This window comes from Helianthus annuus, chromosome 14 (assembly GCF_002127325.2).
Source record: "Helianthus annuus cultivar XRQ/B chromosome 14, HanXRQr2.0-SUNRISE, whole genome shotgun sequence".
In the NCBI taxonomy this organism is placed as follows: Eukaryota; Viridiplantae; Streptophyta; class Magnoliopsida; order Asterales; family Asteraceae; genus Helianthus; species Helianthus annuus.
The window spans coordinates 13,463,967-13,490,968 of record NC_035446.2 but is presented as its reverse complement, the minus strand read 5'-3'; the positions used below and the strand labels follow the sequence as shown (position 1 = coordinate 13,490,968).

Genomic DNA, 27,002 nt, shown 5'->3' with positions numbered 1-27,002 from the left:
CAACTCGCTCGTTGATCAAAGCCGTCAACTGGGCTTGTGTCATGTTAACGCGTCCAGACATGGTTCTTCATAATAAGAGTAATACGTGTGAGAGAGGTTCGCGAAAGTACAATAGTAGGACAGGGTAAGCACGCACGTGTTCAAACAACAGTAGCTATACTAATCAAGCATACCATGAGCAATGTACTACGTAACTAACAAGTAGGCAATATACATACATTATATTACCTAGAACGTCGAGCCTTGCATGAGGAGCGAAGTGTCGTTGTGGACCGTTGAGCACTAAACCGGTTATAGTCTGGTTTTAACAAAAACGTTTCTCCTTTATTAAAACCAAGTTCACTATAACCAATGGCTCTGATACCAATCTGTCACACCCCCAAAATCCCACCTGCGGAGTACTACCGCTTGGAGGCGTGACTGACCAGGATCCAGCCACCAATCATACTGAACAAGCATATAAGTAGTTATAAAAGTTTAACCATCACGATTGGTGTTCAAAAACAAATAAGTTTAAGTTGCAAGCGGAAGCATAAGTTTAAAGTTATAACATAAGTTCCAAAAGTTTCAAGTTTAACATAGTCTCGTAGCAATCCCTGTCCCACAACGATCCTCCTCCATGCAAGCTCCCACTGAGTACCTATGGTCCTGCAAAGCATGTAGTAACGAGTCAACAACTAGTTGAGTGAGTTCACGGGTGGGCGTTCGTTTTAGTTGTTTCGAAAACAGTTTACTTTATCAGGCATCCTGCCGTGGGGGTTACCCCATAGTTTAAAAAGACGTGACCAGTTCATTCCCAGTTACTCCGGCACTCCGGCCGTGGGGGCTACCCCATGTAGTTATCAGGCATTTCGGCCGTGGGGGCTACCCCATGTAGTTATCAGGCATTTCGGCCGTGGGGGCTACCCCATGTACATCATCTGGCTCTCCAGCCGTGGGGGCTACCCCATGTGTATACTAGACTCGTTACCGTATCGATTGCTGACTGTAGTCATGTTTATGTGCCCTGAAAACATCAATGTCTATCATCATTGACGTGCCCCAGATCCATTAGTTCACGCCCGTCCTCTGCGGCACGGTGTGAGGCTTGTCAGACCTAAATAGCGCTATCTAACTAATGACCCGCTCGCCATTGGCCCGGCGATTAGTCGATACAAAAAGGAGGGACTTCGTGATAGAGTTTTAGTCTAGTACGTTTATCCGTCCATCCGGACGAGGAATCACATTCCTGAACCACTGACGTCCTACCCAAGGTAGACGAGGAACCCACGTTCCTGAATCCCGTTCCCAACCCAGGGAATCCCATGCTTTGTAAAGGGTGTGAACTCACCTCGGTTTGCTCGGCAGTTAATCACAGAAAGTCAATCAAGTCGCAAGTAGTCAATAACGTCCTAACACGGATATCACGTATAATCAGGTTCGAACCAAGTAGTGTACAAATGTTCAACACGCATGGAAATCACGTATAATCAGTAACAGTTCACAGTTCACAGGTAACAGTCAATCACAAGTTCAAAGTCCAAACAGTTGGGCTCGTGATAACAGGCCCAAATAACTCATCAACAGTAGCACAGAAGTTCATAAGTCCGGCCCACTAACTAAGGCCCAAAGTGTGGTCTCGAGTCGCAACCGGACTCGCAAGCATGGTCTCGAGTCATGCTGTGCGTTGATCATGGATGGTTGCGAGTCGCAACCGGTGTCGCAACCGTAGTCTCGGTTCATCATGCTAAGGTCTCGAGTCGCAACCGGACTCGTAACCTGTGGTTTCGGCTTGTCCTGATATGGTTGCGAGTCGCAACCGCGTGGTCTCGAGTCATCACGCTGTGGTTGCGAGTCGCAACGGGTGATTGCGAGTCGGTAAGCTGTCATTTTCACGTTCACGTGTTGATGCAGGTGTAATCAGCCAAATAGTACAATATAATCAGGCCCAAATCCGGAAATGACCAATAGAATTTCACTAACATATTTCCTAATCAGGCTATTAGTCAAATGTGGATCAAAATCACAAGGGTTTTCAATCTTCAACTATCATTCAAAGTGTTCTTCAAATATTCAAACCCATCTTCATCAAGTTCATAACATTTTAACCACTTATTCAATCAACACTATGAACAAGCATCAAAACACTAAGCATAACACATAACCCGGTTTTCATACAAGTCCGATTTCATGACATATGTAACCCGATTTCATGTTCATCAACATAAGTGGTTCAAACTTCATTTAGACACAACATATCACATCTTGCCATATAATATATGTTAACCGGTTATCAACATGGTGCATATTAGAATCATCATAAACATCAAGAACATCATGTAATCTCTAACTATAGACATCATCTTATGCATACATCCATTCAAGCACAAACACAACAAAAATTAACCATAAAAATACTAACCGGTTGGTGATGTGTGTGTGTGTGCCGATCCAAAGTCCAAATCCGAGAGTTTCTTGTGTCAACCGAGTGGATCCGAGAGTCTTGGAGATGTGTTTGTGTGCTAGAGTTCTAGTGGGAGAGAAGATAGAAGTGTGTGTGTGTTCTAATGTTCAACAAAGTGGTAACAAGTAACTAGGGGTGGTGTATTTATAGCCAAGTTCCAAGTGTTGCACCCTTATGGGTTTCGAGTGGGGGTTCACGGCCCAAAGGCCCAACCGGCCAAAGGTTCTCGGCCCAAGGCCCAAAACCGATTACTATTCACTCGAGACCTCATGGTCTCGAGTCGGGTTCCTTGTTGTTTCGTGTCGGGTTCTCGGTTCACATATAACACGTACACATATATATACAATACACACGTAACAAAGCACTTATCACATAAAAAGGTTCACGTTATCATTTTAACTAGTCACATAACGTACAAGCAAGTTACAACGAAAGGTTCTAGATTTCGAGTTGTCACATCATCCCCAAGTTGAAAGAAATTTCGTCCCGAAATTTGACGGCACTCACTGAGGAAGCTAGTTAGGTTGCAAGGTTTTCCCGGTTATCCTGGGGTGTCACACGAGACATGGCAATGCCTAGATCCACATACTTCAAAATAACTTCGCCTATTTGCTGGGCAAATTTAGCTGTTTGCTCGGACATCTGACCGTTGCTGAGATAAAGAGACATTCTAGAAGAAAATGAAAGACATAGGAAGAAACAAGTGAAAGGTTATCGGGTGATCAAAACAAAATGACAACGCATAGAAATTGCGATCATTTGTTTGTTACCTAAGGCAAACAAATGAGATGGTGAAGAATCAAAGTAAGCGGGTCATAATAATGCATTGCTGAAGACATGCTCGCCTATAAGTGAACACTCACCCCAAGAGTTCCCAGGTAAGAGTGACTGGTTCGATACTGCGGATTTGTACGAACACTCTAGCCTTAGACAGAAAACTCAGAGTACAGGCATTCACTCTTCCAGTTTGCACGTGCTCACATTATTTAGACCCAAACTTTGACGAGTTTGAAAACTTAAAAGGCACTAAGCCAAATATGAGTCAAACTGGAAGGGTTCAAAACCTTATAATAAATCATCCTAGAACAGATGATTAGTTTTCAAGGCAGATCAAAATTTATGTTCTTATTGTGGTTGTCACTTAAGGATAAGTGACGGTATTGTTTTTATGACTAAACGCAAGTAAACTCGCGTTAGGGTCCTAGGAAGGTTATAGACTAGGTCAAAGCATTACTAATAACCTAATTCCCTATAACCATGAGCTCTGATACCAACTTTTCTGTCACACCCCGACCACGTAAAACAACAAAACATGGCGGAATCGTTGGGGAGTGTTGTAACAGAAACATTGTTTCATAACACATGGAAAATTGAAATGTTGTTTTATTGATTAAAAGAATTACAATGTCTTAATAAACAAATAAGCATAACATAATTAACTAGTCTTGCATCTTTTAATGTCACTAAGGCCCATGTCCGCCTATGTGTATCTTGATCAATCCTATGCATCATCTCCTGAAACACATGTGAAAATAGGTACGTCAGCATAAAAATGCCGGCGAGTACATAGGTTTTATTGATTTAGGATTCATGACTTATAAGTTTAGAAAAAAAGTTGTTTAACAAAAAGTCAGTCATGATCCTTGTAAAATGTTTTGTTTTATAAATCATTTGAAAAGCGATGATAGATATGTATATTTAAATGAATAATGTAAGGTTAAATGAATAACCCAGTAAAATGAATTTGTATAAATCAAACTGTTTTGTAAAACAATGTCTTGTGAAAAAATATGTTATTTGTATAAAATGTATAAGTCCAAATTGAATGATTTAAATAACGCTACGACATGTAATATAATACAAGCACTTATATATAGGAAGTACCAGCGGCGTATCCACCATGCTTGTATCACATTACACACGTCTCGTTACTCAAATCACTTACCCAAACAAACCAGCAATGTAAATTGCCCATGTCTAAACCATTTGTCAAATGTCATAGTAAAAACCATGTCAAAAATGTCTATGTCAAATGTCATCATGAAATGTGTAAACAAAAAGTCATGTATGGCAAGTGAAAATGTATCAACTAAACCATAGGTGAAAATGCACAAAACAAAGTATTGAAGTAAAACTCAGTTTAAATCAATGTTATGTTTTGTGGATGTGCATGCTATACTGATATAAACACTTATGCGGTATGTTAAACGCAATACATTCAAGCCTTGAGACAGCAGGATAACCTTAGAGTAAAGGTTATCAAAGTGAAAATATTCACGGATTCAGTCATTCCTTACACCCAAACAAACCTAGGATGTCAGGAACGGGATTTGTCAAGTCCTATGGTACCATTACTTACTACCGAGCGGCGTAGCTAATGTTAATGAATGTAGTAAAAGAACCGTTTAAACAAACCAAATGTTTTACCGAATGTAAGCATGTGATGTGATGTGAATGTACTAAGTATGGACTAAATGAACATACATAGCATGAAAAAGGTAAATGTAAATCAAATGTACTAAGTATGCTAAGTAAACATACAAAGTAGAAAAGTCATGTAAATCAATGTGCTAGCATGCTCAGTAAACATACATAGCAGAAAAAGTAGTGAAAACAATGTGCTAGCATGTTAAGTAAACATACATAGCAAAAGAAATGTGATGTAAAACAATGTGCTAGCATGTTAAGTAAACATACATAGCAAAAGAAATGTGATGTAAAACAATGTGCTAGCATGTTAAGTAAACATACATAGCAAAACATAATGAAATCGTGTACTAATAGTGTACTAATGAAAATAGCAAGTATATGATATGAAAACATGAAAAGCATGAAAGTAACAAGTAGGCACATGTGTTTCACCCCAAAATGTTTGGAAAACAGTAAAAGAGGGGACTATGTACTCACTTGAGATTGCTCAATAGACTTTAATATCCACCAAGCAAAGCTAGAAGATCACGGATTCAAACGGCACCTAATATAAGTATCTACATTGATAAACGGACCTAACGGAGGATCGGGTAGTACGAGGGTTTGTAAACCAAATAAGTGTGGGAACTTATGTAATATGGTTTAACAAAGCCTACATACTAAAACGAAACCTAACCTAAGTGCTTACGACCCATTACGACCCGTTTAGGTAGCTTACGCTACTTTAACGCGCCGTTCGTGTAAAACGCGTTCGGAACGCCTAACTAGTCCTATGACAAGTAATGTATGCCTTAACATGTCTAATATTATTGTCTAATCAGTTTAGATGTCAAAACTTAGGTTACATATGCTTAAAATGAATTTATGCGTAAAGAGGGCATTTTGGTAATTTTCCTAAGGCATAAGAATTACTTATCATACAACTACTTAAACGACGTGACCATAAGGTATAACCTTAAAAGGTTATTTCATATACAACTATGGTCATCTAAAGTGTTTGATCGGATCCTAATGATCGACCAAATGGGTCGGGTTCGAAAGTATAAGCGATTGATTAGATCGCTTACCTTTACGACCCTAAACAAGCACAAATCTAAAAGCGACGAGCTAAACATGCTAGAACATGTTTAGTAAAGTTATAAAATAGGTTTGGTATTAAAACAAACGGTTTTAATACCCTAGAGTAGTTTGGTTACAAAATACGCGAGAAAACGTATTTTGGCCGAAACTACGACTCGTCAATGAGCCTAGATAACGTGGTAATCAGTAGGTATAGTCACTAGGGACTATAACCATCGTGATTACGCTCACGTTAGGAAGTTCAAACGAACTTCGCGTTGACCATAGATTGGTCAAAGCAAAAAGTCAAACAAAGTTTGACTTTCACGATAAAAACGCGTAAAAGAATGAAGGAATACTTACAAAAGGTCCAAGAATGGAAGCTTGATCCGATTATCCTCAGGTATGGAGCATAATAACCCCAACTTAGAGGACAAAATCAGATCAAGGTGTGGAATGAGGTGAAAAGGGTTGGGGTATTTACAGGAAAACAAGAACCGTTAGGATCGTTTCTTGATTCTCGTGCTTTAATCTTGAGCGTACAAGTGGGCACAAGGTTTTGTGATACTAGGGGCACCCAAAACCAGTCCATAGAATCAAAGAAACTATGTGCAAAACCATGGGAGCAGCTGGGTTTTAATAAAATAAAGTTTTCTGATCTGGGAGAGGCTTACGGACCGTAAGCAACTCCATACGGTCCGTAAGGACCCTATTTGCTGGCAGCAACTTTCAGAATTTGGCAGAACAGGCCCTTGCACCTCCAAACTTGGTTTTTGATGCGTTTTGACACGTTTAAGCCCCGTTAACCCCATTTAAAGGCACAAATATGAAGTTAAGGTATAGGGAACTTAATATGTGCTCAAAAATATCCCGGATGTCGGCTCGTTTGGTCGTACGGTTGCGTTGTTCGGTAAATTACGACGGAAGTCGTAACGGACGCGAAAACGATCCAAATTGCGCGACGAATGTAATTTTGACAAGCCAATCACTAAGACATAATATTTTAATGATTACATAAATTTTTGGATGTCCGGATGTATTCAGAACGTAAGATATGCGCGAAAATGCAAACTTATGCATTTTTTGACGCTTTTAGTCCCTGAATGTCCCAAAAGTTTATTTTAGCACACCGAACACCTCAAAGCCTATTTCTAAGCTATTTCAAGGATATTTAGGGTATGTTTAACTTATGGTCAAGTTCCGGAATGTTCGTTACAGTACGAATCGGCATACTTTCGCAGTTTGTCGATTTTAGTCCCTGTAAGCGAATAAACTTGATTTCGGCACACCAAACCTTCCAAAACTTATTTCTAAGTTATGTAAAGGTTATTTAAGGTATGTTAAGCCTATGTCACTATTCCGGAGTGTTTGTTGCATTAAACTGGTTATATTTACGCATCAGTGCGCGTATAACCCTCTAAAAAGCGATCTAAAGCCCGAAATCGAACAAGAGTTGATATGTGCAAATGATACATATGTTTATACAAATCCCAAGTATGAAATACAATATTTCATTGGTTTGGTATTTGTTTGATGGTTAAGTGACACAGGTGTCACAAATGTAATGTAAAACAATGTACTAAGTGTGCACACAAAGGACATACATAACATAAAATGTAATGAAATCATGTACTATGATGTACTAATGAACATAATAAGCATATGATATGAAAGCATGAAAGGCACGAAAGTAACAAGTAGGGACATGTGTTTCACCCCAAAACAGTTTGGAAAACAGTAAAAGAGGGGTATATGTACTCATTTGAGATTCCTTAGAAGTCCTTGTGTAGCAACCAAACAATGCTAGAGATCACGGAAATCAAACGGCACCTAATATAGGTAACTATGTTAATATACCGGACCTAAATCAGAGGATTGGATAGAATGAGGGTTCGTAAACCAAACGAGTATGGAGACTCGTGTAATATGGTTTAAAAAAGCCTACATACTAAAATGAAACCTAACCTAAGTGCTTACGACCCATTACGACCCGTTTAGGTAGCTTATGCTACTTTAACGCGTCGTTCGCGTAAAACGCGTTTGGAATGCCTAACTAGCCCTATGATAAGTAAAATATGCCTTAACATGTCTTAATATTGTTGCCAAATCAGTTTAGATACCAAAAGTTATGTTACATTTGCTTAAAATGAATTTTGGTGTTCAAAGGGTATTTTGGTAATTTACCTAAGGCATATATACTACCCATCATACAACTACTCAAACGATGTGACCATAAGGTATAACCTCGGAAGGTTATTCCCTATACAACTATGGTCACCAAATGTGTTTGGTCAGATCCTAATGATCGACCAAACGGGTCGGGTTTGAAAGTATAAGCGATTGTTTAGATCGCTTACCTTACGACCCTATATAAGCACTAAACTAAAAGTGACGAGCTAAGCATGTTAAAACATGCTTAACTAAGTTTAGAAAACAGGTTGGGTATCAAAACAAACGGTTTTGATACCTATGAGTAGTTTGGTTACAAAATAAGCAAGAATGCATATTTTGGCCGAAACTACGACTCGTCAGTGAGCCTAGATAACGTGGTAATCAGTAGGTATAGTCACTATGGGCTATAACCATCGTGATCACGCTCATGTTATGAAGTTCAAACGAACTTCGCATTGACCATAAACTGGTCAATGCAGAAAGTCAAACAAAGTTTGACTTTAGGACTCGAAAAGCGATAAAAGAACGAAAGAACACTTACGAAGGGTCCCCAAAAGCTAATCTTGATCCAGTAGCTCAGGTATGAAGCAATGGCTTCAACTTAGAGTTTTTAGATCAGATTTTGTGGTTTTTGCAAGAATGGGGGGGGGGTATTTATAGGATATGCAAGACCGTTAGGATCGTTTATCGATTTCCGTGCTTGAATCTCATCCGTACAAGTGTCAAAATGTTATGGTATCACAATATGACCCCAATCCCAGAGATTTGCAAGAGGCATTGCCCTTTGGAGTGTTGAAAGGCTGCTAACAGCTGTGAAAACGAGTTTCTGCATATCTGGGGAGGCGTCGCGGCCCGCGTAAGGTTCAGACAGGGCTTACGCGGCCCGCCTGGATGTTCTGATCTGCAACCATCTTTGAAAAATGACAGTTTCAGTCCCTGTTGGTGTTTAAAGACTTTTCCGACATGTTTAAGGCCCGTTAAGCCAACTTTAAGGCCCTAAAATGATGCTTAAACATTGTGGACATGAAACATGCTCAAAAATATTCCGGATGTCGGTTCGTTTGGCCGTACGGTTGCGATGATCGCTTAATTACGACGGAATGCGCATAAGTGCGAAAGACGATCCAAATGACGCGACGAATGGATTTTTCTCATGCCAAACACTAAAATAAAATATTTTAGTGCTTACATAAATTTTTGGATGTCCGGATGTATTCAGAATGTAAGTTATGCGCGAAAGTGCAAACTTATGCACTTTTTGACACTTTTAGTCCCTGAATGAGCCATAAGTTTATTTTAGCACACCAAACCCCTCAAAGCCTATTTCTAAGCTATGTAAAGGATATTTATGGTATGTTTAACTTATGGTCATGTTCCGGAATGTCTGTTACAGTTCAAATTGGCATACTTTCGCAGTTTGTCAAGTGTAGTCACTGTAAGCGAATTAACTTGCTTTTGCCATACCAAAGCCTTCAAAACTTATTTCTAAGTTAAGTGAAGGTTATTTAAGGTATGTTAAGTATATGTTGATGTTCCGGAGTATTTGTCGCATTAAACTGAGTACATTTACGCACCAGTTTGCGTATAATTCTCCAGAAAGCGATGTAGAGTTTAAAATTGAACAAAAGTCAAAACATGAAAAATGTAAAACATAACCAAACAAACATTGGGATCAAATAACTTTGTTTTATTGATAACTGAACTGTTCACAATCATTTCAAGCACGAATGTTACACTTGAGTACTGAACTGCTGCCGAAGTGTCAACTCGCTGTAAATCATTGTCAAATCAATCAAAGGACAGTTTAATGTGTATATCTAGCTGAATTGAACTTGATACGACTGTTTCTGCCTTTCTTATTGAGCAAAAACTCTTCTGAACGACTCGTTCGGGTCTGAAAACTATCCTACACAATGAGACTACTCAACGCTCCGATGGGCTTTCCCTTTTAACCTACAAAACATAACACCGTTAGCCTCGTCACGGAGGGCCCCGGAGAGGGATCCATGACCAAGCTCCGGCGTGAGAATAGGAAAACTTCCCGGAGATATATGAGTTATTCCAACGGAGCAGAGTCGTCGGAATATCCTGGTGTGAATCCTAGATTTGGTGCTTTTAATGTGATTTGGAGAATGTCCGAAATTATAGAGCTTATTTGAGTCAATGTTAAGGGTATTGAATGCATACCTGGCTGAGGAATGAATAGATCTTAAATAGAGAAGATCACTTATCACCTGGGTGGCTTCTCCGAAATGATCTAACGGTCCCTGCCGGGCAAAGAGCATCTTAGTTGTATCTATTGATGTATTGCAAAATACATCCTTTATTCGTGTATAGTTTGTGTAGATTTATGTTATTTTTAGTTCCGTTTTCGTTAGAATATGCATACTATTGATCAATTCGAGTTTTCCAGGTCTTTTTACTTAATATTGCTGAAAATTGAGTGAAAACGAGCCACAATACTGAAACACCAAGTCCCGGAACGAGTTGAAAAGAATTAGAATTATTTCTGAAGTTTTTGGAGACCTTAAGCTGGGAAATTTGCGCACCAGGCTGTGAAAAAGGAGTTGTGGCGTCGCGCCACAGCAACACATGATACCCGTCGCACAGCGCTAGCATTAAACAAATAATATCTGGAATTCTTTATTGTCGCTGCACGCCACAGCAATACATGATACCCGTCGCGCGACGCGACGGGGTTATTGTACGAGTTTTGTTCGTTCGTTAGTAGGGTTAAGTATAAAAGTCAAGAAACTTATAAAAAACCCTAATTACGATTGGAGAGCAACATAGGCGATTCTTGGAGCATTCGGAGAGCTGAATTGAAGGTTTCGAAGCATACGAATCAGTGGTACGAGTTCGGGATGAAGAATTGAAGACTTTCTCGGGGTTTCCAATTCCTTGTTTATTGATTTTCTTCCGAAACTCATTATCATGAATTCTTGTTTAGACATCTTTGTTTTGTTTTCATTATTTAACTTGCTCGGCTAAACTTTTAAGCCACCTAGACTTTGATGAAATGATTGATAAGAAGTTTTTACATTTTTTGTTATTTGAATGAATATTATGGATTGATGGTGTTTCGTAAAAAGTTTGGTCTATTAATTTGAAGTACATGCGTGCTTTAATTTGGTTTATTATTATCACTTGCTTCGTATGATTCTTGGTGACGGTCTTCATCACATAATAGATTCGTGCTAGGGTTTAGGATTTTGGTGAGTGTCTATATCACGTAATAAATCTTAACTTTTTAGGGTGAAATTGCGCAAATAACCCTAGAAGTAATTTTTAGTGATTTACTAGATTTTAGTGTTCTACTAGTCCTAATAGCTGGAAGGTGTGGGGCTATTGATAGGTCTTACGCGGCGAATTGCTTTAGACAGTCCTTGGAAAGGGTCGTGCCTTAGTTGCCCCGTCGGTTTATTAGTCTATCAAGTCAAGTTAAGAAGCTAAACTACCCTAGATCTATAATCGGAAAAGAGTAGGCCAATATTAGGGTACTTACACAATAATTAGACAACTGGAAAGACGTCTAATAACCAGTAGGATTAACGGCCTAGGTAGCGCCATAAGTTTCACCTCGAGAAGGGTTGAGGGGCTTAGTTTGTGTCTTAATAGGTTTAGTACTTTAAGATCCCAGTTCCATAAATCATGCAGTTAACTTAATCGGTAATTCTTTAAAATCAATCCAGGATTCTAGTCTAGGTGGTCTCGTTCCTCATATTAGAAAAGCCTTTGCCTTATTTCGTATTAGTCTGGTTTTAGTTTATTAATTAGTTTAAATAGTTTTCTTTAGATTTTTCGTAACCCCCCCCCCAGAACAATTAAATATTTTAAGTCGTGTCTGTCAGTGTCTATTAGAGTCTAGTTTACGTGATAAATAGAGTCTCGTGGTTCAATATCCGGACTTCCTAGGGTTATACTACAGTGATCGGTACACTTGCCGATTGTGTGGTTTAGGTCGAGTCTAGAATTAAAGCTTTTTATTGTCTAGCATAGAGAGTCTAATTTAGTTAATTTTAGTAGTCTGTTTAGCACACATCAAGTTTTTGGCGCCGTTGCCGGGGACTCTTGGCAATCGCGTTCATTAGCTTTTATATACCTTATTCACATATACGTGCTACGTGTTTGTTTTGTTTTAAGTCTTTCAATTTTTGTTCTTATTTTATTTTTGAGTCGTAGTGACTAGTGTTGCTTTTCTCATATCTAGGTTTTTGCTTGTAGTGGATGCCACATCTGCGCTCACACGGACCGCCGAAGCCGCCAGTCACAGAGTCATCATCTCGATTGGGTCAAGGCCCAAAGGTTAGTACTTCATCCTCTTCTCAATTTCCTTCCACTCTGTTACCAACCCCACCTTCATCTCCACCCCATTCACCTAAAACATCACCTAAGGTTTCCCTACCTGATAGTCCCACTTCTAGCACCTCTAGCACCCAAGAAAACATAAACTTAGAAAACATGGCCAACGCTAGGCAAACCGTCCATCAACAAGCCACTCAGAATTTCACCAGTCTTGCTTCACCCATCACCGTTCCACCCATAGTTAGCGAAAACTCATGGCAGATTCCATTTTATGCCATGCAAGCCATCACCAATAGCATCCAGTTCCATGGCCGTGAGGACGAGGACGCCTCGGCCCACAGAAACCGTTTCTCCTGTATCCTAGCTACTTTTAGCCTTCACGGAGCCCCGAATGATGCTGCCTAGTTGCAACTTTTCCCATTTTCACTAGCCGGCCATGCGGCTACTTGGTTGGACTCTCAGCCAACTGGTACCTTTACCACATGGGCGGGCCTCCGTCAAGCTTTTCTGAACAAGTACTATCCACTCGCGAAGGCCTCACGTCTTCGTGACCAAATCCACTCTTTCCGCATGGAGCCTGACGAGCCTTATTACCTTGCTTGGGAGCGTTTCCAAAACCTTTGTGCTCGTTGCTCCCAACATAGTCATTTCGATTGGGCTCTTTGTGAAAAATTCTATAACGGTCTCACCCAAGAGACGCGTGATCGTTTTGACACCAATGTGGGGGGTCATATGATGGGTATTCTTACTGTTGCTGAGTGTTTAGAGCGTTTCGAGGCATTTGCCCAATCTCAATCTCAGTCGCGAGCTGATCAGCGGTATCAAAGTGGTAATTCGAATACCACTACTAGTGCACCCGCCCGAGGGGTGAACCATGTCACCATGGACCCTAGTTTAGCCGCTGTGTTGGAAAACGTGACTAGGGAGCTTAAGGAGATTAAGGCAAAGGTAGATAAGTGTGAGTTTTGCCGAGGGTCACGATACGAATGCGTGTCCATTGCTAGTTGGTGAGGAGCAGGTTGATTTTGTGGGAGGGGGTCAAGGTAGAGGACAACCTAGTGGGTTTGGTAATTTTAATTCGGGTTGGTGAAATACTAATAGTAATTTTAATAATAATAATAATAATTTCCGCTCAAATGGGCCTCCTGGTTTTCAAATAGCTCAAAATCCAAGTAGGGGTCAAGGTTCATTCTTTGGTGGGGGTTCAAATGGGCAGTTCAACAAGGGGTTCAATGGACAGGTCAAGGATGGGGAGTCAAGTAGTCAGGTTCAACCAGGTCAGGGTCCAAGTTATGATCTAGGGGGTACTTTAGAAAGAATGGAGGCAATGATGAACCAATTAGTTGTTAGGGACCAAACCACCTAAAAGATACTTAGTGAACATGACCTTATGCTTAAGAACCATCAAGCCTCTTTCCAAGACCACCAAAGGGTCGTAGTAGATATGTCTAGGAAACTAGAGGAGAGATTACCCGGTCAGTTTGCGGGTAACACCCAACCAAACCCTAATGCTCATGCTAAAGCCATTACCACTCGTAGTGGCAAAACTGTAGGGAACCCTAGAGTTGAGGAGAGAGTAGTTGAGGAAGATGAGGAGATTCTAGATGAAGAAAGAGAGATGGAGGCTCCCGGCAAAGTGCAATCGAGGCTAAGCCCAGCAAGTACCGCACAGTCCGGTGAGTCTCATGGTGATAAGAAGGTAGAGAAACCACCCATAGATGTTAGACCTTCCCCACTCATAGACCATTCGCATGTCCCATTTCCTACACGTCTTAGGAACCAATAGTACTCAAGGGAATACGGGAAATTCTTAGATATCTTCAAGCAATTGAAGATTAATCTTCCTTTCATTGAGGCACTTCAATTGATGCCTAAGTACGCGAAATTCTTGAAAGACCTTCTTTGGAACAAAGAGAAGTTAGGGGAGTTATCTAATGTCCCGTTAAATGGAGGGTGTTCAGTCGTTGTTTTAAATAAGCTTCCCGAAAAGCTTACCAATCCGGGTATTTTCACTATTCCTTGTCTATTCAGCAGTAACACTAATACTAGAGCCTTAGCCGACCTAGGTGCTAGCATCAATTTGATGCCCTTTTCTCTTTATGAGAAGCTAGACCTTGGAGAGCTTTCACCTACCCGAATGACATTATCTTTAGCCGATCAGTCCATGAAATACCCTAGGGGTATAGTTGAGAATTTGCTAGTTTAGGTAGACAAAATTGTGTTTCCCGCCGATTTCGTAATTCTTGATATGGAAGCGGATGAGAGAGTTCCCATTATACTTGGTCGTCCATTCTTGCATACCGCTAAATCACTCATAGACGTTCATGATGGTAAGATCACCCTTAGGGTCGGTGAGGAGAGAGTCACCTTTGAGATAGAGCGTTCCATGAACCACTCGAGTGGTTCCGATGACTATAGTGGTCTTGCCATTCCGTCTACTTCTTGAATTCGTTCATCTCGTGTGTCGACCATTGTTTAGAGTATATTAGTGGAGCGGACTTAGTGGTAGGAGAGAAGGTAGAAGAGGAGTTGAAGAGGGTATATGAAGTAGAAGTTGAGCGGAGTCCTTTAATCCCCGAAGTCTTAGCCGTTAGTGATGACACCACCCAACCCCCACCCTTAGAGCTTAAGGTACTTCCATCTCATTTAGTGTATGCTTTCTTAGGGGTAGGTTTCGAGCTACCCGTCATTATCTCATCAAAGTTGGAAGAGGAAGAGAAGTTGAGGTTGTTGGAGGTGTTGAAGGCCAACAAGGAGGCCATTGCATGGAGGTTGTCCGACATCAAGGGCATAAGCCGTTCTTATTGCACCCACCGGATACTCATGGAGGATGATTATTTATAAACTGGTGCTGCAACCCCAAAGGTGGCTCAACCCCAACATGCAAGATGTTGTGAAGAAGGAGGTTCTTAAACTCCTAGATGCCGGGATGATATATCCCATTTCCGATTCTCCTTGGGTTAGTCCCACTCAGGTTGTCCGTAAGAAGGGAGGGATGACCGTTGTTATGAATTCGAAGAACCAGCTTATCCCTTCTCGTACGGTCATGGGTTGGCTCGTGTGCATCGACTACCGAAAGTTTAATGATGCCACCCAAAAAGACCACTTCCCATTGCCCTTCATCGATCAAATGTTGGAGCGTCTCGCGGGTCAACAATTTTATTAGTTTTCTCGAAGGTTTTTCCGGGTACTTCCAGATCCCCATCGCACCGGAGGATCAGGATAAGACCACTTTTACATGCCCCTTTAGCACCTATGCGTACCGACGCATGCCATTTGGGCTATGTAACGCTCCAGCTACCTTTTAGCGGTGCATGGTTGCCATATTTCAGGATATGATAGAGAGTTCCATGGAGGTTTTCATGGATGATTTTTCGGTATATGGTAGCTCTTTTGATGAGTGTTTGAAGAATCTCGACAAGATGTTGAAGCGGTGTGTCGAGACAAAACTTATGTTGAATTGGGAGAAGTGTCACTTCATGGTGACGGAAGGTATTGTGTTAGGACACAAAATTTCTAGGGATGGTACAGAGGTAGATCGTGAGAAAATAGATACCATTAGTAGGTTACCTCCACCCACGAGTGTTAAGTCGATCCGGAGTTTTCTAGGTCATGCGGGCTTCTATAGGCGCTTTATTAGGGATTTCTCAAAATTTACTCGCCCCATGACCCGTTTGCTAGAGAAAGATGTTCCATTCGTCTTTGACGAGGTGTGTCTTAAATCCTTCAACTTTTTGAAGGAACAGCTTGTTAGTGCATCTATTCTTATCTCGCCCGACTGGAGCTTGCCGTTTGAGCTCATGTGCGATGCGAGTGACTATGCCATTGGAGCGGTATTAGGACAAAGAAAGGATAAGCACTTCCACCCCATATACTACGCGAGCAAAACGCTAAATGATGCTCAAGAGAACTACACCACCACGGAGAAAGAACTCTTAGCCGTAGTGTTTGCTTTCGACAAATTCCGCTCATACCTCGTTCTATCCAAAACCATAGTTTTCACCGACCATTCCGCGTTGCGTTTTCTTTTTCAAAAGAAAGACGCTAAACCCCGACTCATTCGGTGGATTCTATTGCTTTGTGAGTTTGATATTGAAATTAGAGACAAGATAGGGGCCAAAAACGTGGCGGCCGATCATCTTTCGCGGTTAGAGGACCCTAGGCGAGAGGAGATTCGTGAGGATGAGATAGGAGATACGTTCCCTCACGAATCTATTGAGTTTGTTGAAGCCGAGAAGGAAGGATTGCCTTGGTTTTGTGATTTAGCGAATTATCTTTCTAGTGGCAATATTGTGAGAGGAATAACCACACAACAAGGTAGGAAATTCCTTAGTGAATCAAGGAAATATGTGTGGGATAATCCTTTTCTCATTAGGATAAGGGGAGATAGGATTCTAAGACGTTGCGTGTCGAGAGAGGAAGGTTGGAACATCATCAAACATGTACATGAAGGCCTCACGGGAGGTCACCATGGTGCATACGCCACCGCTAAAAAGGTGCTTGATTGCGGTTTTTATTGGCCTAGCGTACTTCGAGATGTCGTCGAGTTTGTGAAGACATGTGATGCTTGTCAACGAACTGGAAATATTTCCGCCAAAGATGAGATGCCTCAAAACCCGATCCAAGTGTTGGAGGTTTTTGACGTTTGGGGCATCGATTTCATGGGACCCTTTCAAAACTCCAAAGGAAACCGTTACATACTTGTGGCGATTGACTACGTGTCTAAGTGGGTTGAGGCTCAAGCTCTTCCTACAAAAGAAGCCCGAGTAGTGTTGAAGTTCCTTAAGAAACTCTTTTCCCGATTCGGTACACCTAAAGCCTTAACTAGTGACCGTGGTACTCACTTTTGCAATGCATTGATGGAAAAATTTCTTGCACGCTACGGAGTCACTCATCGTTTGTCTACCGCATATCATCCACAGACAAGTGGTCAAGTGGAGAACGCGAATCGCGGTATCAAACGAATCTTAGAGAAAATCGTTGGTAAATATAGGAAGGATTGGCCTGACAAGCTAGACGATGCATTGTGGGCGTTTCAAACCGCCTACAAGACACCTTTAGGAACCACACCATTCATGATCGTCTATGGAAAAGCTTGTCACCTTCCCGCAGAGTTAGAACATAGAGCGCTTTGGGCATTAAAGACCGTTAACCTTGACATGACCGAAGCCGCTAGGAAGCGTTTCTTTCAAATCCATGAGCTTGAGGAGCTTAGGGATGCGGCTTATGTTCGATCGTTGGGAATCAAGGAGAAAACGAAGGCTTCACATGATAGGAAGTTAAGAAAAGTGAAGGAGCTTAGCAAGGGGGATAAAGTGCTTCTTTACAACTCAAGGTTGAAGTTGTTTGCGGGGAAGTTGAAATCGAAGTGGTCGGGACCTTATATGGTTCATTACGTGTTTCCGTATGGAGCGGTGGAGATCATGGATGAGTCGGATGGCCGTAGTTGGAAGGTAAACGGTCATCGGTTGAAGCACTACATTGGAGGAGCGATAAACAAGAATGAGATGGAGGAAACTCCTCTCGAAATCCCATCCAAAGCCGTCAATTAGTGTTTTGGGATGAAATCCCAAGTGTAGAGTATGTACCGTTTGTAAATTTTGTTAATTTTCGTAGTTTTTTGTTTCTTTGTTTCGTGTGTTTGAGAAATTTTGCAGAAATCATACCATCGAGGAACTGAATTTGAGAAGAAAACGACATTCTAGGTAAGTCCCAACACTTAGAAAAATTTGGGATGGTTTTGGGAAGGATTGGTAACAGTTGAAAAATTTTCTAAGGCATAACTCAAAAATTTACGCAACTTACTGCCAAAAACACGTTGTCGCGTCATGCCACGATGAAAAGGGCCTCTAGTGGCGCAACGCGACCCCTGAGGTCAAATAAGCCTTATGAACCATCCCGTGGCGTCGTGCCATGTGACCACTGTCAAAAATCCAGGTATCCGTACAATTAATTAATCTTGATTAATGCTTAATGATTGTGCTGAAATTTCGATTAACTGCATTCTGATTACTGCCATACACAAATATTTGCATCATACATAGTTAAATGTCATACCAATATTGCAAAAAAAAAGCTATATTGCCTCAAATGATGCATTAAGTAGAGTTAGCACAGTTATCTGATAAATTAGGAATATGCTGACGGAGTTCAGTACATAGACAGACAGTGTGTTGAGACACATAATGAACCAGAAACCAAGTACTACACTAGTATAGTGTGTAGGGAAACAAGGATCACAAAACTACTTTTCTAGGTGGTAGTTTAAGTGCCGGAAAGTGCCTAAAACTCACCCAAAGTGCTGAATTCAGCAAAATTCAACATAAATCAGCATTTTAACATACTAATTTTATGCAGAAACATGGTAAAATGATCCTGAATGCTTTCCTAAGTGTCGGGAATTAAAAGTGTCACAAAAGGGTACATAAAGAACACTAAACTGCAAAGTCTAGCACTTTAATGAGTCAGTATCTAACCGAACAACCGGACACTACCTGAAACACCAAATTTACACTAGAAGCATTGTTTTAATGTTTCCAAGCTAGTTATGATCCCAGAACATCATAACACCTCCTAAAAATATCATGTAACTAAGTAACTAACTATATACTTGATTTTGAACTAGTAAGTAATCAAACTAGTTAAACCTACATCTAGACCCCCCCCCCACCTATGCACGGCCATACCTCACCACTATGCCTCCAAGATTTTATTTCACTATTACATTAGATCTTGTTTTACTTTTTGCAACATATTACACAAGAGTTAATTGGTTAAAATGGTTTATAAGTAAACCTTGGAGATCTTGAGTTCATAACTTCACACACATCACACACACTTCTTCTTCCCTCTCCTTGCTTGTTCTCGGCCGAACCGTCACCCACACACCTCCATCATTTTTGTTCAATCTTCAACCATTCCAAGACCATACAAAGGTGTTAGAAGCAAGATAAGGAAGCTTGGTGGCTTTGGAACTTGAAGGACCTTCTCTATTTGCTTTTATCCTCTTGATTTCTACTCTTGATTCATCCATAGCCTTGAGAAAGTGGTAAGATCCTTGTACACTCCATATTACTTCTATTTTGAGTGGTTAAAGAAGTATCATAATCAAGAACATCAAGAACACTAAAGAACATAAGCATGAAATTTGAACATAAGCTTGAATGATGATGTAATCTTGATGAAACTAAGTTGTTTTTGAGATGTATGCCTGTTGGTCATTACATGTTTGTAGAAATGATGTTGATCATCATAACATCTTGCTAGATCATGATTAGAAACATAGTCTAGCAAGATGAGAAAGTGAGAAGGTTGTAGGATGAAAGATCATCCACACTTGAATAATGAACTTGGAAAGAATAAAGTTGTTTTCTTGAAAATCATGATCAAAGTAAGTTGTTAAACATATAGATCTAAGGATTTATAAATGGTATTTCAAAAGAACCAAGTTAAAAATATGAGTTTTGTTAAATCTTGATTCTTACATAAACAAACACTATTTTTGGTTGTTAAACAAGTGTAGAAACACTTGTGTAACAAGAAAATTTCATAAAGAAACATTTTTATAAAACATGATTACAAGTTGTAAACATCTAAATCTTTCTAGAATGATGTTTTTAAGTAAACAACCACACTTTAAAGGGTAACTAAACTCACTAAACACACTACCAAGTTACTACAAATTTTCATAAACTTTCAAGTTCATGAAGGAGTAGAATATGCATGACTTTGGCAAGATTGATAAGTAAAGATTGTTTAGTGTTGATTGTGGATTGATTGTGATGATTTGTACAAAAGAAAATGATATGCTTGAAAGCATGGAAACCTCCATTTTTAGGGGGAAACTATGGCAAAATTTTCTAAAAATATTAACACTTAGAAAAATATTTTTAAACACATATTTAAAAGTGTATTTTAACCATGAGTTTTCTATATAAACCTTGCCATTATTTTTGTTACAGAAATACAAATATTGAAGGTTGGTTTTATAAATAAAAATGGATAAATATATATTTAGAATATATATATACAATGAAGACACACAGGTGTGATTATGTGTATACTTTGTGTAATAGTTATGTTATTTTAGGACTTAAAATAATATAACACATAAAAATACTAAGGATTACCATCCAAAGTATTACCAAAATTTCGAGGAATAAATATACAAGTTACACACAAAAATATTGGCGAAACTGAACAAGAAATGTAACTTACAAAATATTCCGGAAAATATGTTCGCAAGTATAGTTTGGTAAATAGTATTTTGAATACAAAGGAATGAAAATATGATTTTCACAATTACTTCAAGGGTATAGCACATCTTGACAAGGGAAAAATATAGTATTTTTGACAAGTATAAGAATATATATTTTCTTTGGAATTATTAGAAGATATATAATTTTTGGGAAAAATAAATATTTTCTTGAGTAAACTTGAAATACATTATTTTTGGATTAAGATAAGTTTATATATATATATATATATATATATATATATTATAAGTTAGACTTGAAAATATATTATTTTGGAACTACAAATATTTTGCCAAAAGAAAAATTATGAATAATTTTTCTAAGAAATATTCCTTAAATATATATTTTGGAAATATATATGTTGGTGGACTTTTATTAGAAATAATATTCTGGAAAGTTTAATAACTAATTAAGAATGAGGATACTTAATAAATACATTAAGAATACGTATTCTCGTACGTATAAATATACACCGGAATAAGACCCCAAAATATGACAAAATACACATGTATAAGATACCCCCATCCTTGGGAAGGAAATACAAGTATAAATACTTGAGAAGTACTATTACAAAAAATATTGTTTAACAATTATTCCAGAAATTTATAATTATAATTCAAGTTATATTAATTATTTTGACAATAATTATATAACTTGGAATAATATCAGAAGCGTAAAAGAAATGTAACTCAAGAACGTTAACACTAAGTCAAGGCACGGCCCGTTCGTCTAATAAACATTAGTACGTTGTAGGTAGTCGTGTTCACCGGAGAAGTACAAGTTACGATTGTTGAAGATGCAAGACAGTGAGTTTCGTGTTCCCCCTTTTCTTTAACTGTTTTCAGTTTTATAACTTCGGGGGTGAAATACATGTTACAACTGTTTAAATACATTACTATTTGGTATGGTTAGCTAAGGAAGGGTACACTTAGATCATGTGAGTGGTGGGCATAACGCTTAAGGCCATCAATCCTAGTTATAGGACCGAGGGACATGAGTGATAGATCTATTTGGGTGTAGCGAGCCCCGCCCATGTTGGACCAGGGTTTGGCCCATGGGTAGACTATGTCTTACAGCCAGAAGCCCGGTGCAAAATTTGCTAGGTTTGAGCTACCTCCATCACGTCACACATATCAATGGCCTTGCAAACCATTGGTGATCTGTTTTCCTTGTTGGTTTCATACCGGGATTTATAAACATACATACATACTTACAGTGGTTTCAATGGTTTATACATACACTCAAACAAACACACGAACTCGCTCAACTTTTGTTGATGTTTACAAAATACATGTATTTCATGGAATTAGTAAGTGGATCTGGCGGGCGTTGGAAGTTTCATCCTGCGTTGTGAATAAAGATGTCATCCATGGTTTTGAGGTTTGGGTTGGGTGTCTTAATCCTGGACGAGACACGTCTTCCAAACCTTGGTTTTATTTAATGTCTTTTGATGAGTCCTTGGTGAACTCTAAAACAATTCGTATGGTTGTAATTTGAAATTGAAGTCTACGCTTTAAAACAATGTTGTGATGTTTTCAAACTTATTTAATGGATGACAAATCTATGGTTTTATCATTTAGTTGATGTTATGATTGAATGCAATGGTATTAAGAAAGTCACGCTATAATCACGCTTCCGCAAAAGTTGTGACAGCTTGGTATCAGAGCTTCGATTGTAGTGAACTAGGTATCCTTCTCGAGTCTAGACTACAATCATTAGGGCTCTCACGAAAATGTTTTCACAACATACTTTCATTGCATACAACGCCCAGATCCAGGAAGACAAACATTTTTTTACAAACAAAAGACACGAAACACATTTCAAGGTTATGGTTCAGTCTGAGAGATTGGGTAGTTCAGTTTGAGAAACTAGGAGGTTTAGTCTGAGAGACTTGGTAGTTCAGTCTGAGAGGCTGGGTGGGATAGTCTGGGAAGACTAGGTTGGATACGTGCATACATTGTTACTGATTACATGCTTATTGATGACTGTTGATATATGTGCATATGTTGTCATTGTTTTGTTACAGACACCATGTCTTCGTCTGAGAGTGGACTGTCTGATACTGTCGACCCCATGGCCATTGTTTCGGACGACGAGATCGTCCCAGAGCCAGAGATTTTTACCTCCAACACTAAGAGTGACCCGGAGATGATGTCAGATGACGATGATGATTTCCAGCCTTTTGCACTACCCGACTTTGGCGACGATGTACCGCAAGCTGATGGTTTACCCGACGAGGATCCCTTTCTTGTTCCTATTCCTGACTAGGACCATCTTATCCTCGGACATCCCGATGGTGAGCATGTCATGGTTCTGATCCTCGCCCCTTTGCCTCTTGCTGCTTTTCCTCTCGAGGATTTGCCTTTTGATGACTTGTCTGATGATGATGTCGATCTTTTCATTGATGGTCCCCCTGATGCTGCCCAGGGTGATGGAGTTCCAGCTGAGGACGTCATTGTTGTTCCATTCGTTGAGATTCCTATTATTGAGATTTCATCTGATCATTCTGTTCCAGATTCCTTCGAGTCTGTGTCATCCACCGCCTTGCATGCAGTGGGACTGCGACGTTACGCCCCTAATACTGATGACGACACAGCCATGTCGGCTGCACTGGTTCCCCCACATGACGTTGAGCCTGGACATGAGATTGACTTTGTTCCCGACGATCAGCCTGTTGATGCACCTAATGATCCTGAGCAGATGCCAGCTCCTGAGCCGATGCCTGATAAGATCCTGTACCATTTGGCATACCTGTAGTTGCACCCCTTATACCAGACCCGATTCCTGCACCCACTGACTGATGCGTGTCAGTGTGTATATATTTTAGGTATATATTTTAAGCCCTTTTTACACTTTTTAGCCAAGTTTTAAATTTATAAACACGATATTCACTAACACTAAACACACATATGGGCAAGTGCACCGATCGTGGACGTAGTATAGTGTTGGTAAGATACCGAGGTCATCCAAGGACACAAGAGCTTTTAGTACCGGTTTATCCTCAACGTCTAATCAAATAAAAATGTTAGAAAAAGGTTTTTAAGCTAGAAAAATAAAACTAACTAAAATGCTGAAAATAAAAATAAAAGTAAAAACAGGTAGACAAGATGAATCACTTGGATCCGACTCGTGTGTAGTGTAACCTTTGATTATTTTCGCACTTTTGCACTTGTTTAAGAGATTATCTTAGTTATTGTAGTAGGCCCCTCTTTTGAAGGCGACGTTACCCTCAACCCAGTAGTTTGAGTCAGCAAGGATACAATCCTAAAGGGTCGGATTATTGAAAGATAATTAATTAAGTTATTAAGGCATAATGTGGTAGGCCCCTCTTTTGAAGGCGACGTTACCCTCGACTAAGTAGTCTGAGTCAGCAAGGATATAGTCCTAAGTAGCCGGGTTAAAATTTTAATAGTAGTTTAACTTATGAGGGAATCAAAGAGTTTGGACCCCCGCCATCCAATACCGGTGGGTATTGAAGGAGGTCCTACTAAATTTGACCCAGGTCCTTTGCAGGATCTATACACTGAACAATGGCAAGACTCTTACCAAACCGTTCCCTAAACCCCCGACCAGGTAGCCAACATACCTCCATATAGACCGTGGAGATATGAATGGTGAAAATCTTTTATTTTATATAGACAGTAAAATAATGCCAAGACACCACGAACAAATGATAAGGAAGAATCACCTTCAACATAAGAAACTAGTTATTAAAGTCATTAATACAAAACCAATTAAAAAGTGCAAAAGATTAAAATAAACAATTATTACACTAAACACTTGTCTTCACCAAGTAATGTAAGAGACTTAGGCAAACATGGCCTTTGATTGTCAAGAACTCTTACAATCAATCTTGGATCCCGAGACGACTCACACACTCTATGATGGACAATGGATGATGTGGTGGATGATGGTGTTGTGATGGTGGTGGGTGGTGGGTGAAGTGTGAGAGAGGTAGTGTGCCAAGGTATCAGTTACAAGAGCTCCAAGCACTCCTATTTATAGGCTGAACAGAAGCTCGGGCACGGCCCCGTGTCCGTCCTCCTCTCTTTCTTCATTAAATGCAGTTTGTCTGCATTAGTTGACCACGCCCCCGTGTCCGCTGAGCACGACCCCGTGTGCAGAAGCATATCTGTACTATCAAGATTTGCCTGCATTCCGCGAATCTTATAGTTGACCACGGCCCCGTATCCGCTGAGCACGGCCCCGTGGTGGGCGATGGAAGCTTCTACCACTTTGTCTTTTCTGCTGACACTTGGGCACGCCCCCGTGCTCACTGAGCACGGGGCGTGTTCGGTCTTCTGTCTTCTTGTTTTGCTTGGGAAGATGCTGTCGGGAGGTCGGGCATGCTACGTTTGCTCTTTTTCTTGTATTTATGTTAGATTTAGCTGCCTTTTTGCTTCTTTTGTTTATTTGAGATCATTTAATCCTGAAAATACAAAAGGAAGGCAAAAGCACACTTTTTCCAACATTAGTACTAAAAAGGGTTAGCGTTATGCCACAATTGATGTAATTTATATGTTGCATTTTGTGCACATCAAATACCCCCACACTTGAATCTTTGCTTGTACTCAAGCAAAACTCTTTATAATGTGGCTTTTTCACTCCCAAATGGAATGGGTAGAAGAGAAGGTTTTTGGGCTTGTCATAGAGTGTCGGGATTTCCAAGATTCTTTATTAAGTTGTATTTTTATTTATTTACAATCATATTCGTCATGATTTATTAAAAACGTTTCATAAGATAAATTACTTATTAGGGCATAACATGCCTTTTTAAAATTCCATTTATATACAAGTTCACATACCTCACGGGGGATCACTCAACACTCGGACGAAGGTGTATTTTTAGTGAATCACTCGAGAGCGGCATGGAACTTACTCCTACCATAACCTTGCCAAACAATCAATCCTCCTCCTTTTTAACTATATACCTTTGTAAATATCAAGAGGACTTTTTGGGTGAAGGGTTAGGCTTGGGCTAATGGTGGGTGGTTGGGTTAGTGGTTAGTAAAAGGGCGAAAAGCGTAAAAAGCGTCGGTTTTTGAAAGACTTTTTTATTTTTGACAATTTATTTTATTTTGATGAACCATTCCTTTCAAACAAAGTTATTTTTGATGAACTTGTTTGTTTATTTGGTTTCATCATATCAAAATTTTTTATTTATTTATTTATTTATTTATTTATTTTTTCAACATAAGTCATAAGAAAAACCGAGCTTTGTTACTAAAAGAAAGGGTTAAAATAAAAAGGGTGTTGGTGGGTAAAAAGGGTGTTTGTTTTGAGTTAAGAAATGAAAAGGTTTAGGCTCAAAGGGGTTAACTAGGGGGATTTTGGGTAGGTGGTAAAAAAAATGAAAAATAATGGTGTAGAAAGAAAAAGGGTTAGTCCTAATGCCTCCATCATTTACTTACTCGGGTTTAAGTTGGTAAGGATCGGGAATGCATTGTCGTGGCAAGTTTTAGAGTCGTAAGAGCCAAGCGGCTATTCACACAAGAAACGAAAAATGAGCATTTAGTGTAAAGATATGTATTTGTATGCTCAATAAAGTCTCAAAACTCACTTTTGTGGGAATGGGTTTTTATGTGATCAAGTATATATAATCAAATTTTAACTAAGCTTGTCATGCCGTTTCATAATTTTCTTGTGTTGGTTCTTTTTATCACGACGCTATCGGTTGTAAATTTGTAAAAATATAACCTTGTTAGAACTTGAAATTCCCAACTTAAACCTAGACAAGTAAAAAGAAAATAAAAATTTTGGAAAAAAATTTGGGGTGTTTAGCGGTTCCAATAGAGTTTTGTGTAAGGCTTGTTAATTAGGACTTGCAAGATTCAAAGTTTTAGCATCCCCCCCCCCCCACACTTAAATTACACATTGTCCTCAATGTGTCCCAAAAATAAGTTTTTAGGTTGATTGAATGTGTAAAATGGTGTTAAAAGCAAAATTTTATGTTACTGGTACTCTGGGCACGGCCCCGTGGTGACCGGGCACGGCCCCGTGTTCAAGAGCCAGTAACAGAAGTTTGTAAAAAGAAACAGAAGCCTGGACACGGGGGCGTGTTCAGTGAACACGGCCCATGTCCAGTTACCTGAACTGGCCGTTTTCTGCAGATCGTGCAGCACGGGGCCGTGTCGGGTGGACACGGCCCGTGCCGAACTTGCTGTAATGATGAAATTTTGTCGGGAAGCTCTGTTTCTGTGCATGGGGTGCTGGTGCAAGTTTCCCTTGTTATCCTTCACCATCCAGAGTGTGTTTTATTCCTGAAAATTAAAATTAAACTAAAAATTAATCTAAGCTAAACTAAACTAAGGATAGTTCCGCGGAATGCCTCCGTGGTG

The 27,002-nt window shown here is 39.7% G+C and overlaps 1 protein-coding gene across 1 annotated transcript; it reads left to right on the top strand.

Annotated features, from left to right (window-relative positions):
- The first annotated feature begins 14,276 nt into the window (after positions 1-14,276).
- Positions 14,277-14,615, top strand: LOC110906442. The gene has a single exon (XM_022151576.1). The coding sequence runs from the start codon at positions 14,277-14,279 to the stop codon at positions 14,613-14,615; it is 339 nt and encodes a 112-aa protein (XP_022007268.1).
- Positions 14,616-27,002: the final 12,387 nt, after the last annotated feature.